Raw genomic sequence first — 14,196 nt, forward strand, 5'->3', positions numbered from 1 at the left:
GCCCGGCCCCGCCCCGCCTCTCCCCCCCCCTGGCCCGGCCCCGTCCTGCCTCACCCTCTCCCCCTCGGAGCTGTTCATCCCGCTGATCTCCAGCGCCGGTGCCGGGCCAAAGTCGAGCGACGCGATGGCCTCGAAGCACTTGCGCAGGTGCGGCTGCACCGCCAGCGGGTTGCGCGCCTGGCTGAGGATCTGAGGCAGGAGGAGAGGCAGTGTATTCAAGATGCAGTGATGGCAAAAGCCTGGAAGGCTGTGTTGCGGCGACGCCACACAGGGTGTGCAAAGAGGCGCAAGGAGGGCAGGGCGGTTGCACCACAGTAGTGACTGAGCGGTCTCTGATTTCCCGAGCTGGGCCGGAGCTTCCTACCACAACGATGCTTTCTCACCTGCAGCAGCTCGTCATTGGACAGGAAGAAGAACCTGTGTGTGCAGGTTGCAAACGATGTCGGGGGCGCGCAGCGTCACGGCCACCAACAAGCTTGGGGCCACGCTCGCCCCTCGCGCCTGCCCTGCCACGCATGGATTGCGCTGTTTGCGTTCTGTGCAGGGACTGGACGCCGCGGCCTGTTGGTCAAACCATCACCTTGAAAACGCGAGCCTCTTGGTCTCGAGGTAGTCTGAGAGGCCCTTCTGCACGCCTTCCAGAAGCTTGTTGGACTCTGTCAGGCTGTCCAGCAGCTTGGGGGTGCAGCAAGCCTGTACGTGTATGTTTGTTGTTTCAACAAAACACAGAAGGGGCGCGTGTGCAATGGATGAAAGTGGGCGAGCAGTGGGGCAGAGGCAAAACATGACGCACACGACAGCAACAGTGGGGGTTTCATGCCGTCCATCATGCGAGTCAGCACCGGCGCAGCAGCCCCAGCAGTGATCCTGTGCACACCCAACAGAGACAAACAAAAGGCCTGACTAACAAAGAACCACCCGCTGTTCTTGAGTCAGCCCGCACCTTGATGACGCCAGGCGCGCGCCGCGTCGCCTCTAGCGTCTTGCGCCACCCGCGGTCCACAGCCGCGAACCGCTTGGCCTCCATGGGCAGCTGCTGCTGAATGTCTGAGCTGGCGAACACGGGCTCCAGATACATCCAGGCCCGCTGCAGGGCGACCCACTGCTCTAGCACGTCCGACACCTGGTGTTGCGGGGTCAAGGAAGAATATTTTGTGACAAGCTGCAAGACAAGCATGAGGACAAACGCGCAGGATTTGAGGATGCCACAGGACAGGATCAAATACACAAGTTTTACAAAGAGACACGGACCGTCAGGGAGGCTGATGCTGTTGGCTAGACAAATGGGGTATTCCTGCCTGCTCAGCTGGGCGGGTCCAGAGTCCAGTGTTCCCGGCCGCTCACCAGCCTCAGCTGCGCCTCCCACTTTGCCAGGCGCTCCTCGAAGGGCTTCTTGTGTGGGCTGAACCCCATCGACTGCAGCATCACCAGGTGGTCATCCAGCGCCTGGATTAGCGCCTCGTCAACCTGGGGTTGGGTTACAAAGGGGCAGAGTGGCGCGGGGGTTGGCGCGGCCAGGCAGGCCCAGGGGGCACAGGTGCGGCGGGAGAGAGGACTGGGCAAGTAAGGTTGTCCTGGTGGGCTCACAAGGTGGGCTAGAGGAACAAGGACAATACGATGGTGTTCTGCCCCTCTGGCAGCAAGCTTCACAGGCGCTGCGCGCGCGTGCGCCGTGCGCGCCGCGTGCAATCTGCGGGAGGCAACGGGGCGGGGCGGCCGTGCGGGGCGCGCCTTGATGACGTGCGTCCCCGAGTCCCTGTACGCAACCACGCCCAGCTCAGCCGCCTCCCACTCCGCCGCCAGCTTGTCCAGAGCCTGGGTGCAGAGCAGTGTTTGGGTGCGTTGTCAGTCTCCACTCCCGTAGGACGAGCGCGCGGTCCATGCGCCAAAATTGCTGCTGACTGCGTGGGGACTCCAACATGTTTCAACTGCTCCCCAGCAAGCTCACTGACGGCCCAGCCCTGATGCCCCCTAGCAAGCAAGATCAGCCCAACATAAGCCAAGATCGGATCATTTGACTCGTCCCTACCTGCTCGATTGCATACTCCTTATTCGCCACGTCAGCAACCGCGGTGGCCGCTGCCATGTGCTGCATCAGCCCATGCTCCACCGCCTGTGCAAGGGACAGCCCCCCTTCCAGCGACACCTGCTGCCCGACCTGCGGAAGGCAGCGGGGCATGGGCACCAGGGTGAGCTGCACTGCTAGTTCCTTTTGCGCGGCGCTGTGCGCTTGCGTGCATTATGAACGTAGCCTTTACCAATGCGCTATCGCCTGACGCCATCAGACCACATGGAAGCGCTGGCAAGGGTTTGTGCTGGTCCCAGCAACTGCGTGCGACACGGTGCGGCGCACCTGGGCCGACAGCTGCTCCCAGTGGCGCTGCCGCATGCCGGGCGCCCTCAGCGCCGCCGCCAGCGGCGCGACCTCCCTGAAGGCCTCCACCTGGCTTTTCAGCTCCTCGCAGTTTGCCACCATCCGCTCAAGGCCCCGCGTCACAAACGCCTGCGCGGAGGAGGCATGGAATGAACAGATACAGGCTGAGGGACGGGATGAGGGGCACAAACGGGTGCAGACATGCCGCTCGGCGCGCTGCGCACAGGCGTTCAAGCTGCAGGGCGTGGGCTCGCTAGCGGCCGCAGTTGCCAGAGCGAAAAGGTCCCCCAGCTTTATGTGTTCCCAGGAGCAACAAGCCCCTTTGCGGGCGAGCACACACCTCCATGGGGCCTGCTGCCCTGAACCCGTTTCTTTTAAAAGGGTCAATGCCAACAGCAAATGGACCACGTGTTCCCCCACCCCACCTTGCCGAGCTTTCCCAGGGTCTTGCTGGTGGCCGCCACATCGCGGCCAACCGCCTCCGGGTCGAGGGCGGAAAGCGGGCCGTGGAGCCACGCCTGGCGGTGGACCTGCGGAAGGGGATTACAGCATGTGCTGGTTCAGGGTTTGGGACGGGTGCATACTCAGTGTGTGAAGTGGGAGGGCAAGCAACTCAGATCGTTTGTGTTAGTGTGCGTGTATGTGTGCGTGCATGCATCCGTGCAACGTGTGTTTTTGCGTGCACGTGCGCTCGTCTGTAACGTCTGTGTGTGCGCGCATGTGTGATTGTGTGACCATGTGCGTGTAAATGCGTGTGCGTGTGCGCGTGTGTGCGTGCATCAGTGTGCATTTGAGGTTAGGGCGTTGCTTGCCGCGTTTGCTGCTGGGCCGGCAAGGGATTGTGGCGGCGGGAGACTTGCATTCTCACCTTCCAGTCGCTGGCAGTGGTCCAGAATTGGCAGAACGGCTCAAAGTCCTCCAGCGCACGCTTTGTAGACGAGTAGTCGGTCGGGGGCCTGCCCAGGATGGCCTCCCTGCGGACGACAGGGATGCAGCGACCCGGGCGCCCCAGGCCGCACAAATGAACCCCCATTCGCACGGCAGCTCTAAACCTGGCTGAAGGTCAACACCCTTAGGACACCGACTTCAGCGTGCAGCTCAGACCAAGCCCCTTGACAATCAAAAGACAGAAAATGACAAAAATGGAGCAACGATGGCAGTAATGCGTGCCGTAGCTGCGGCTGCAGGTGCACCCCACCTAGCGTTGTACTGGCCGGCCTCCTTGTCCGCTGCGCGCAGGTGCTTGTCCAAGGCGCGCGCCTCGGCCGCCACTGCCTCAACCTTGGACAGGTCTGAATGGCTTTGGGCCTGGGTAACCGCCTGTAAAAAAGCGGGGTTATGGGGTTTTAGGGATTGAGCATCTGTAGTCCCTTACACAGGGCAGCACACAGCTCCGCTAGCTGAATCATGGGTTGGGCAGCCGAGGCTGTCGCTGCACCAGCCACCGCCTGCCCCGGCTGCCCCTCGCAGCACCAAAGTCTCTCCCCCTCAGACAGCACGCGGACCTGTGCCATAGCCTCCAGTGACTCCGAGAAGGCGCCCTGCTGTGATGTCATCTCGTCCTGCAGCCGCGCCTGGTCCTGGTCCAACAGCTCCAGCGTGCGCTCCGCCTGGCGCTGCAGCCGCACCTGTCGCCATTCGAATTCAAACGAGCGGTTGCCAGGGCGTCGCAGCTTGCTCGAGGGATGGCATGGGAGAGGGTCACGATTGCGACTGACGCTGTCCGTGCGCAAGCCGCCAATGTCCAGCTGCTCAGACTTCAAGGAGACCGTTTCAAGATGGGGGGATGTGTTCAGCCTTGGAACCCACCTGCCAGCTGTCGCCGGCCAGCCTGTCACGAGCCTCGTCATCGCTGAGCAGGTGGCGCATGCCCTCAAGCGCGTCATACCACGGCTGAGGGGCGAGGGTGGCAACAACGCGTAGCGCAGATTGATGTGCGGCTGTTGGGGAACGGAATGAGCTGATTGTTGTGTTATTCATGTTTCGCTGACAATGTTTTGCTGACAAATAAAATGCTGCGAAGGACAAGGCCGGCCGCAGCGCTGGTCACCCGTGTATGCGGTTGGACTGCACCCACTGCTAAGGGCGCAGGGCGGCCGTGTACTGCAGGGCACCACTGCAGCCCAGGCGCCTCTGGTGTCACGCTATGTGGTTGATGGCGCCGGGCGCTTTGCAGTCACTCCTGTCACACGCACACACACACACACACACACACACACACATGCATGCATGCACGAACGCACACACACACACACATACACACACACACACACACACACACCTTGGCGGCCTCGACCTCAGCTGCCAGCGGCGCCATCTTGCTGGGCAAATCCTCGATAAACCTGGGTGTGATTTCAAACATGCAAAAACCCCGTCAAGCTGCGCCGGAAACATCTTAGCCATGTGTTTGGCAGGCAGGTATTCCTTGCTGCATGCAGCTTATGCTTGTTTCCAGGATGAGCTGCCAAGGCCCAGCCGCACCAAACCCCAGACGTGTTATCCCGACCATTTGGTATCGATGATGGCTGCTGACATCGCAGCCGATTCAGCGAGCCTCCCACGACCCACCTTCGCTGCGTGTCCACGTCCTCGATGCTGGCCGCCTTGGCGCGCAGCTGCCGCTCCAGCTCGGCGAACTTCACGCCCACCGCCGCCAGCGCGTCGCGGGGGACGCGCGCCGCGAGCGCCTTGAGCGACGCCGCCAGCCGCTCCTGCTTGCGCAATAGCAGCTCCCGTACCTGCGCGGGTAACGGGGTGCCGCATGGTGCCAGCGTGTGTCAGGCTTGCAGCTGCACCGACGCCGTGCGCCGCCCAGCTGCTTGGCGCCACGCACATCAATCCCACTCACCAAGAAGCGGCACCAAGTGGGGCGGGTAAAAAAACCCATCCAAGGCTGTCCCTGTAACTGCTCAACCAAAGATTCCTTCCAGTCCTTGAAGGCATGAGGGGGCCAAATTGATTGCCTCCGCGTCTGCCGGACGCGCCCTTCCTCCCCCCGCCCGCTGCCTCTAAAACCACGCGCCTTGACGCAGTTGACCTGCACCAAGCCCAGGCTGATGCTTGGCGGCAGATCCTCGTCCATCGCCTTCAAATCGCGCAGTGCTGCGGAAACCGCTGCCTTGACCTGCGCACGATGAATGACCGCAAGCCAAGTAATACGGCCTTTCACAACAGGCGCGAAGACCCTTTGTCAGTCAACCCTTCAGATGCCTTTTCCCGCCGCCACCGTTTTCGTACCCATCAGGCGTAGTGCCAGGCGCGTCAAAGCGGTCGTCCAACCCCATGCACGGGCGCCTCAGGCGTGCCCACCTCTGCCAGCCCCAGGTCTGCGCCCTTTGCTGCCAGCCGCTCCACCTCCCCCTCCACGCTCAGCGCCAACAGCGGCTCGTACCTTGGACCAGGCAGGGGCGCGTCGCGGTGATCGGAGGCGGGCAGGGTGGGGGGCGCTCCCTCCCCATGGCTGCAAAACAGCCCAAAACGCAAGCTGTCCCCCTCAAGCTTTCACCCGTCGCCAGGGCAGCTGCCCGATTCACATTGTGATGGGCCGGCGAGCGGAACAGCACCACACACACACACACACACACACACACACACACACACACCGCACCTCCTGTAAGCCGCCAGGTACGCATGCATGGGCTGTAGCGCGCGAGCGAGCGCCGCCGCCAGCGCCTCCCGCGCCGCCGCGGCCTCGGGCTCGCCTGGGTCCATGCTGGCCAGCCTCCGGGGGTCCGGCCAGAAGAGATGCTCCATGATCAGCGGCTCGAGATCAGGCAGGCCCTTGGGGGTTTAGGGTTCGCCGCATGGGTCATGCTCTCATGCACCGTGCGAGAAAGGACGGTGAGTGCAACACGCCACCCAACTTTGTAGTGCGCAATGGAAGCCTGCGCGAGCGCATCATCCGCACAGCCGACGGTCGCGTGCCGCACATGTACGTCACACATGCACGCGCGGGCGCAATCACGCGTGCCCGCACGCACCTGCAGCCGCTGCAGCCCTCGGTCGAACAGCGCCAGCATGTGCCCCGTGCCGTACGCCAGCCGGCCGCCGTCCGGCGCGACCACCAGCTCGGACGAAATCAGCGGCGCGGCGCGCCTGCCCCCCTGCTGCGGCTGCTGCTGCTGCTGCTGCTGCTGCTGCTGCTGCTGCTGCTGCTGCTGCCCGCACGCGTCCCCCATGAGCTCGACTACGGCCGTCGACACAACGACGGCCTCCGAGGCGCACGCGCCCCTAATGAAATCGAGGAACCGGGCCATGCTGCTCAGCGCCAGGTCGCGCAGCGTGTCCTGTTGCTGCAGCCGCACGCGGACCTAGGGGACGGCCACGGGCGCAACGCGGCGCGGCGCTCACATATCGTTTGGCTTGTGAGGCGGCTGCGCGCAGGTTTGGTTGTACACACGGAAGTGCTGCAGCCCTGCCTGTGCGGCAGTCAAATCTTGACTACCGAAACCCCCCAGGCCGTTGCAGTCAATGCGTGGGACTGAAACCGCATAAAAGCTTGCCATGAGCCTTTTGAGCTTGCTGAAGTCGTAGGTGTCCTGGCGCGACTCTGCCAGGCTGTACCACCCCTTGCCGACGTCCTTGAACTGGCTCCTGCGTCGCAAAGGGCAACAGCCAAACGGCGCAGAGCGATGATGCGGAGCCGCGGCGACGCAGCTATGACTTTACTTTTATTATTTTTTATGACTTTTCCCCGCCATCTCTTGAGTCATAAAATGAGTCTCGGCTTGCTGTCTTGGACGACCGCACACCCCGCCTGCACGCGCGGGGAGTGTGCACCCCGCCGGCGCGCGGGGTGTGTGTGACGTGGGATGCGGCGCTCACAGGCGTCCCTAGCCGCCCCGCCGACCGCCGGCAACCCCCGCTCGACCACCCACTTGATGATGTGCTTGATGGCCGCCAGCCAATTGTCCCTCAGGTGGTTGGCGGTCGCGTCGGTCGCGGCGGCCTGCGCCTGCTCAAACTCCTCCAGGCGCAGCGTCTTGGCGGCCTGGCAGCTGTAGAGGTTCATCTTGCGCACCTGCCACCAAGGGCGGTTGAGAGGATGGTTGTATGTAGCGCCAGGCCCTCGATGCGGTCGCATGCCGACGGCCTTGGCACCCCAACTGCAGCACGCCTTCCTCACTTTGTTAGGAAAGGACGGAAGGCATCTCTAACCAGCAGGACTAGCGCATCAACAGTGCGGCCAAGGAACAACCGCAGAAGTCGGCCCAAAGCATCCACCTACCTTGGCGCACTCGGCACGAATCTTGACGAGCGCCGCGACGACCTCGGGCTGAGTCAGCAGCGTCTTGAAGCTGAGCTCCCCAAAACGCTGCGCAAACGTCTCCCGGTCGCACCCCTCCAGCGCCGCCCCCGTGCCGCGCGCCCCAACCGGACGCGCGCGCTCGTTGAAGGGCGCGCCGCGCGGCAGCTCAAGGGGCAGGAGCTCGGCGGGCGCCACGGGGTTGAGGCCCGGGTCGTCGGGTACAAAGGGCCCAGGGGCGCCGGGGTGCTGGGGTTCCTGGGTGTCGCGCGCCGCCGCCGCCGCCATCGCCTGGGCTGCAGCCTGGGCGGCTGCCATGGCGTCGTACGCTGCCTTTTGAGATTCGAGGGTAGACGTGTCGAGGTGCGGTCGGTTTGGACGCGAGTGTGATGCGTTGTTTGGTCTCCCGCAAGGCACCTAACGCGTCCACACCGTGGATACCTCACGCCCGCACGCCCCTCTGCACCTGCGACGCAGTTTCATGAAGCAGACGGCAGCTGCAAGCCCGCCTACCAGCCCCTGGGCTCGCCGTCAGGGCGGCGCCCACCTTGTTCATCGCGCGCGCGTGCGCCAGGTTGGCCTCGTTCATGTGGGAGCTGGTGTCCATGAGGCGGTCACGCAGCCGCTTGGTGTTGAGCGCCAGGCCCAGGATCCGGTTGACCTTGGCAGACATGAGAAGATGGATTTGGGCAGGTGCAAATGCTTGGGGGTTGCACAGGGCCTAAGCTATGGGGTCGACACCAACAAAGTTGCTGAGCTGGTGCGAGGCACATCAGCCCTGCTGACACGATTGCTCCGCAGGCACGGACGGGGCAGCACCTTATCACCAGGCAATGCTGGAACGCACGCCTGCACGCGCACGTGCATTTGCATGCGGCACCAGAGGCAGCGCGTGTGCGTCACAAGAGGCGGACCTGCTCGGTTGTCAGCTGCGGCAGCCCGTCCGTGGGCATGCAGTCCAGCGTAAAGCTGTACCGCATCAGCGCCTCCGCGCGCGCCCGCGCCGCGTGCGCCGCCACGTATCGCTTCGCGTACGCCGCCGGGTCCTCCGCGCCGAAGCACACGCGCACGCGCGGCGCCCAGAAGGGCGGCGGGGGCGGCGGCCGGTCGGGGCCGCTGCTGCTGCCGTCGCTGCTGACATCATCGTGTGTCAGCTGCACCAGGTAATGGTCGTCAGCCTCCCGGCAGTCCAGCACGACCGCCGGCCGCCAAGCGACGCCGCCGCCAGACTCATCCGCCACCGCGACGCGCGCTGGGGGTCGCGGCAGCGCTGCAGCGAGAGAAGCAGGTGCACGCACACAGGTTCAAAAAGGCGGCCCGCGACGGCGAGCGGGAAGCAAATTTCCTGTACAAAAACAGCAATCAGAGCACTGCCTTAGTGCATGACGCCTTCTGACCCTCAACCCTAAACCCTCACCTTGCGCGTGCGGCACCCACTCCCGCGGCAGGCGGCTCTCGAATGTCGTGTCGTCAAAAACCTCCAGCGGAAAAAAGGGCGCCGCCTGCGCCTGGATTCCATCGTCACCCCTCCGTCGCCGCTGCCGCGAATGCTCGAGCCCCGCAGCACCCTCAGCATCATCGCCATCCTCCTGCGTCGGCGCGTCGGCGCCCTCCTGCCCCGCGCCGTCGCTGCTGCTGCCGCTGCCGCCGGTGATCGCGCGCGCAACATCTGGCCCGCTGGCTTCTTTGGTCTCGGCGCACTGCCTCAGCACCAGCTCCCGGACGTCCTGTGCCGCGTATAGGCGCCGTTTCCTGCAAGTCGGAGGGAGCAGCGCGCAGAATATATGTATAGAGCAGAGCAGGGCTTGCTACTCAGCTTTCCTTGTGGCTGTTGCTTTGGCCAGTTTTTGTTACTTCCATGCATAATCTATTCCACGACCATGTCGTCCATGACGACTGGGCTGCCGCTAACCGCTGGTGTGGAGGTGCCACACACCTCTGAATCTGGACCGCACGCGGCACGCTGCCGGGCGGCTGCACCAGCGGCACCATCACCCGCGGCAGCAGGTGCTCGTGCGCCGCGCCGTCACCCGCATCCCGGTTGGCCTCGTCATCGCCGCGCGTGCGGGTGCCGGCGCTTCCGGGCCGCTGCTGGGGGGCCGGGCTGGCTGCCAGGGCGTCAGCGGAAGGCTGGGGGGCCCCTGTGGCTGCAGTGCCGTGCTGCTGCAGTTCCCCAGGGGCCAGTCGCCTAGCCTCGGCGATCCCAGCATGGGCGTGCAGCCCCCCGAACCGGGCTATGAAGGCACAAGGAAGGCAACGGTGTGAAGTAGGATGTGTCGCACCGGCAGCAGCGCGGGAACACACACTGCTGCTGTGCCGCGGGGCAGCAAGGCATCAGTCATTTTCAAGAAAGCCATGCATGCGTCCCTCCAACCTTTTGGCCGGTGCTGGTGCATCATACACGTCCCGGTTGAGTTTGCGCGTCAGATCATCACGTGTTGACCGAGGACTCCGCAAACTAATATGATGAAGCTTTGCAATCGTTGGCCTTGCAATCCTTGGATCCTTTGATTGAGCTGGTGAGGGAGTTCCGGCGGGTGTGTGCAGCAATCTTCTGCACGTATACCATGTGCTTTAACCTTCTCCTTACATCAGATATAGCCTCAGAATTTTTAGTCATGTTGCAATTGATATATAAGGCACCCACCTAGATTCAGGCACTCAGATCGCATTTTGAAACATCTTGCGTCGGACGCGGCAGCATGAAGCGAATACAAAAATTGATTGCAATCCTTGCAGTGGCGGCAGCGATCTGGACCACCGCGCTGACTCGAGTGCTAGCAGACAGCAGCAACAGGGCAGCAGCACAGTGGATGCGCACCGCTGTCGTCTGGGTGCGAGGCACCAAGCAACAGAGTGCAATGGGTGGCGTATGAGACTTGTGCTTGGGCAGAGTTTGTATCATCTGAGTTTCTTGGCATCCTGCACAGCAGCGTTCTGCAGCCAGGTGTCGCTGTAATCTATACATCCATCCGCCCCACATTTCTTGGACGCGCCAGGCGCCCGCAGCGGCCGTGGTGCTGCTGGGCCTGTACATGCTGGCGCAGCTGGTGTGGGGCATCGCCACATTCAGGAGCTGTCCCGAGGAGGCCGACGAGCTGCGCAAGGTGCGCCTCTGGCGCGAACGAGCTTGCAGCGTTCACAGCGCAGAAGTGGCTGCGGCCGCGCGCACAAGCATGTTGCAAACATACATGCGAGCTGCCAGCAGCATCTCACGGCAGATGCACCTACGGCCAGCACATGCTCCCTTCTTGTGCGCTGAATGTGTTTTGGCATCCCGACTTGCTGACGCGGAGGGTTGAGCATACGCGATGAGGCGTAGCAGATGTGTGCTGCATGCCTGGAACTCATTGGCGCATGCGGCACCTCGGTTATCCTCCAACCCCCACGCTTGCCCTACCAGGACATCATTCGTGCCCGAAGAGATTTGGAAGCGCGCGGCTTCAAGTACCCCAACTGCGCACCCACGTGATCAACGAGAGCGCACCTGCCTGACACAAGCCTGAACACGCCGCTGCTTCAACCCCCACCGGCGCACCACCCATCCTGCTCGCCCCTCCAGCGGTCTGGCCACCCCACACGTACGAGCGTTGACGCCACGTGTTCGCCGCTTTTCCACCCTCATCACCTTGTGCTCATCACCGAAACACGCATGTAGCGTCAAGTGGCGTATTATGTGCCAGCGCTCGACATTTCAAATGCACAATGCGACCCATGCACGCCATGTGCAGTTGCCACGAGCTGCAAAGCTGCAGCAGCGCGGCCGCCAAACAGAGGAGCAAATTGCGTCTATTTCTCACAGGTCTGGCAACGGTGTGCCTTTGGCGCACGTCTGCAGCTTGGCTGTTGTGGCCCCCTGCTCGCCAGGTTGTGTCTGTAATGTCAGCATATTGGCTGATCTGTATGCACGCAACCCCTCTTTGATGCGTAATGGAGCACATGTGCGTTTTAACAAGGTCAGCAGTCTTGGAGTCCGCAAGCATCTTTTCATGCCTCGTCAGGGCATCAGATATCCATACAACCGCAGGCGGAATGGGATATGAGCTTGAAAAATGCACATCTTCCTTCCAAAGGGTGCAACACAGGTTTCCTTTGCCTCAAGCCCTAACAATAGCAATGAGTTGCACGTGCAGGAAGCTATTGGAGCAGCCACGATATTCCAAACTCATTCATCTAAGCTTACATTGCTGGCTTGGCAGTAGCCCTGCCACCCTGCAAGCAGTCACACACGGCGGCTGCAGCACAACCGCGGCCTCACCCACAAATTCAACAGGGGTGTGCCCGGGGCGAGCATAAGGCAAGCCCTCAGCGGCTGTGGTCGTTGTTGATCTCGTCTAAAACGTAATGAAGCACCACACACTTTCCCCCCTCTAGTCCTGATAGCACGAGCGGGACCTGCACCGGTCGGAATTCGAAGGGCCTTGTTCTCGTTCTGCAACCAGCCTCAAACACGGAGGCTCGGGCCGCGTTCATTCTTGTTTGTTTTGAATTTTCTTTGTACTCGTCTTCACGACAAGGGGTTCGGCACGGCACGGCAGCAGCAAAGGGCAGCAGCAGCATACGAAGCTGCAGCAAGCGTGGACATCCTTTGACCACCTGATAGGCTCTATATGTGCAACGCATATTTTTTTGTAGAATCTATTGGATTACTCTGAGGCCCGGGTACATACGCTGGGCTTGCAAAAGGAACCCATCAGCAGGGCACACAAGCAGCGCGGAGGGTGGCTCAGGTGCGCGAATAAGGGGCATTGTTGCAAGCTTGTTCTACTGTCTGCAGCTCCCGCGATCGTCAAGACCCGGTCTCACATGGTCTTCGCCTGGCCTTAGAGCGGTCTCATCCTCCCACCCTTCACCTGCATCGTCGACTCTTCAGCCATGGAGGTTGCTGGGAGGCCCAGCACTGCGTCGGATGACTGCGAGTACCTGCCGCCCATAGCGGGCTATGCGGCCGCGCTGCCGCACATCCCGATCCGACGCGGCGTGCCACGCTCGGGTGGCGGCGGCGATAGCGACTTTGAGTATGAAGGCAGCGACAGCGACTACTCGGATGACAGCACCAGCGCCGCCGGCGCGCGCCGCCGCCGCAAGGCCGCACCCTCCATGGGCATCAGAAAGCCCAGCAGCGGCGGCGCGGGCGGCACGCGCGTGCTGCACCGCTGGACGGCGGAGGAGCACGCGCGGCTCGAGTCCCTGGTGCGGCAGTACGGCACCGAGCGCAACTGGGCGCTGATTGCGGAGGGCATCAGCGGGCGCAGCGGCAAGCAGTGCCGCGAGCGCTGGCTTAACCACATGCGCGACGGCATCATCAAGTGGGTGGCCGGGCCCTTGCCTTCCTTTCTCAGGCTGAATGGCCTCTGTGGGACTTGAGAAAAGATTTTTGCTCAACTTTGAGGAAAATTGAGTTCAGTCACCTGGGCTAGAAACGTGCTCGCGCTGCAGCCTGCCGCTGAAGCCCGCACATGACCGTCCGCAACTTGGTCCACCCAATCATCTGCTACGCGTCTTGTACGAGACACGGCTCACCGCATTCCCGCCACCATCCCTCCTTGCATCCACTCGCCGGGTCACTCTTATGTCCATCCGCTCATGGCCACAGTCTCCCACCCCCTCCCCCCGCAGCCTCCCCCAACCTGTCCCACTCGCTGGGTCATTCTGGTGTATATCCAACCGCGGCCATACGGTATGCACCCATCCCCTCAAATTCACCCCGCAACCTCCCCCCGCCCCGCCCCAGGGGCAACTGGCTGGCTGACGAGGAGTTCCACCTGGCCCTCTGCCACACCCTCGTCGGCAACCAGTGGTCTCAGCACTGCACCCGCCTCCGCGGCCGCACCGAGAACTCCATCAAGAACTACTGGAACGCCACGCTGCGGTCGAAGCAGGCCAACAAGCGGCGCGGGTTCCTGTGGTCCTACATTGACAAGGTCAGGGGCGCCCTGGACGACGAAGGGCTCAGGCACCGCGCCTTTGCCGACACGGTGAGCTGCGGCAGGAAAGGACGGCCCTTTGTGCGCGTTTGTGTGTTGGGGCCAGGCAGGCCGGTGTGGGGAGTGGGGAATGCGTGGGAAGGGCAGAGGGGCGAGACAGGGTTTTACCCCCGTGTCGTGTGGGTCTTGCGGGGGCGTGGGGCTGGTGAGCTGGTGAGCTGGGGTGTGTGGGTACGCTGCATTATCCGCAAGGCGTCCGCGGCAGCAGCGTCCCACTGCCGCCGCCAACGAGCACTTGACGCATGCTACGCCCGTCAACTGCACTTGTTCAACAGATGGATCATTCCTTGACTCACGCACCCTGACCTCCCTCCCGGCCCCCTCGCCCTCCCCCCTCTCCAAAACAACCAGGTGCGCGCCGTCTACTCCCAGAACAACGACTGGCTGCCGGCCTGGCTGCGCGCGCGCGTCGACGCCGGCGAGCTTGAGGAGCCCCGGGCCGGCGAGGGCCTGTCGGGCCGCGGCTGGCGGCGGCTGCTGGATAAGGAGACCGCCTTCCTCAGGGACAAGGACGGTGATGTCACCACCACGGGCATCCCCTTCCCGAACCCGGCGTCTGGCGGCGCCGCGGCGCTCGTGTTGAGTGCGGC

At 62.9% G+C, this 14,196-nt stretch overlaps 2 protein-coding genes across 2 annotated transcripts in view; one reads left to right on the forward strand and one right to left on the reverse strand.

The window, feature by feature from the left end:
* The window catches only part of MNEG_2377 (Dynein heavy chain 1, axonemal), a gene marked incomplete at both ends in the record, with an annotated part of 28,234 nt that extends 17,943 nt beyond the window's left edge, over positions 1-10,291 (reverse strand). The window contains 27 exons of the mRNA XM_014049145.1: positions 55-189; positions 384-417; positions 581-693; positions 944-1,123; positions 1,345-1,467; positions 1,705-1,815; positions 2,030-2,158; positions 2,354-2,503; positions 2,800-2,904; positions 3,243-3,348; positions 3,573-3,694; positions 3,880-4,002; positions 4,184-4,267; positions 4,656-4,716; positions 4,943-5,112; positions 5,412-5,498; positions 5,684-5,765; positions 5,982-6,154; positions 6,355-6,684; positions 6,862-6,967; positions 7,252-7,394; positions 7,602-7,952; positions 8,167-8,280; positions 8,534-8,889; positions 9,037-9,371; positions 9,556-9,853; positions 10,267-10,291. Of these exons, the coding sequence (XP_013904599.1) occupies positions 55-189; positions 384-417; positions 581-693; positions 944-1,123; positions 1,345-1,467; positions 1,705-1,815; positions 2,030-2,158; positions 2,354-2,503; positions 2,800-2,904; positions 3,243-3,348; positions 3,573-3,694; positions 3,880-4,002; positions 4,184-4,267; positions 4,656-4,716; positions 4,943-5,112; positions 5,412-5,498; positions 5,684-5,765; positions 5,982-6,154; positions 6,355-6,684; positions 6,862-6,967; positions 7,252-7,394; positions 7,602-7,952; positions 8,167-8,280; positions 8,534-8,889; positions 9,037-9,371; positions 9,556-9,853; positions 10,267-10,291 (4,146 nt within the window). The remainder of the gene's footprint in view (positions 1-54; positions 190-383; positions 418-580; positions 694-943; positions 1,124-1,344; positions 1,468-1,704; positions 1,816-2,029; positions 2,159-2,353; positions 2,504-2,799; positions 2,905-3,242; positions 3,349-3,572; positions 3,695-3,879; positions 4,003-4,183; positions 4,268-4,655; positions 4,717-4,942; positions 5,113-5,411; positions 5,499-5,683; positions 5,766-5,981; positions 6,155-6,354; positions 6,685-6,861; positions 6,968-7,251; positions 7,395-7,601; positions 7,953-8,166; positions 8,281-8,533; positions 8,890-9,036; positions 9,372-9,555; positions 9,854-10,266) is intronic.
* Positions 10,292-12,494: 2,203 nt separating this feature from the next.
* Positions 12,495-13,911, forward strand: MNEG_2378 (Myb-related protein A; the record flags this gene model as incomplete). Its single annotated transcript, XM_014049146.1, has 3 exons — positions 12,495-12,928; positions 13,354-13,597; positions 13,882-13,911. 3 exons carry the CDS (start codon positions 12,495-12,497, stop codon positions 13,909-13,911), a joined length of 708 nt encoding a protein of 235 aa, XP_013904600.1.
* Positions 13,912-14,196: the final 285 nt, after the last annotated feature.

This window comes from Monoraphidium neglectum (genome assembly GCF_000611645.1).
Source record: "Monoraphidium neglectum strain SAG 48.87 unplaced genomic scaffold scaffold00268, whole genome shotgun sequence".
NCBI classification, from domain to species: Eukaryota; Viridiplantae; Chlorophyta; class Chlorophyceae; order Sphaeropleales; family Selenastraceae; genus Monoraphidium; species Monoraphidium neglectum.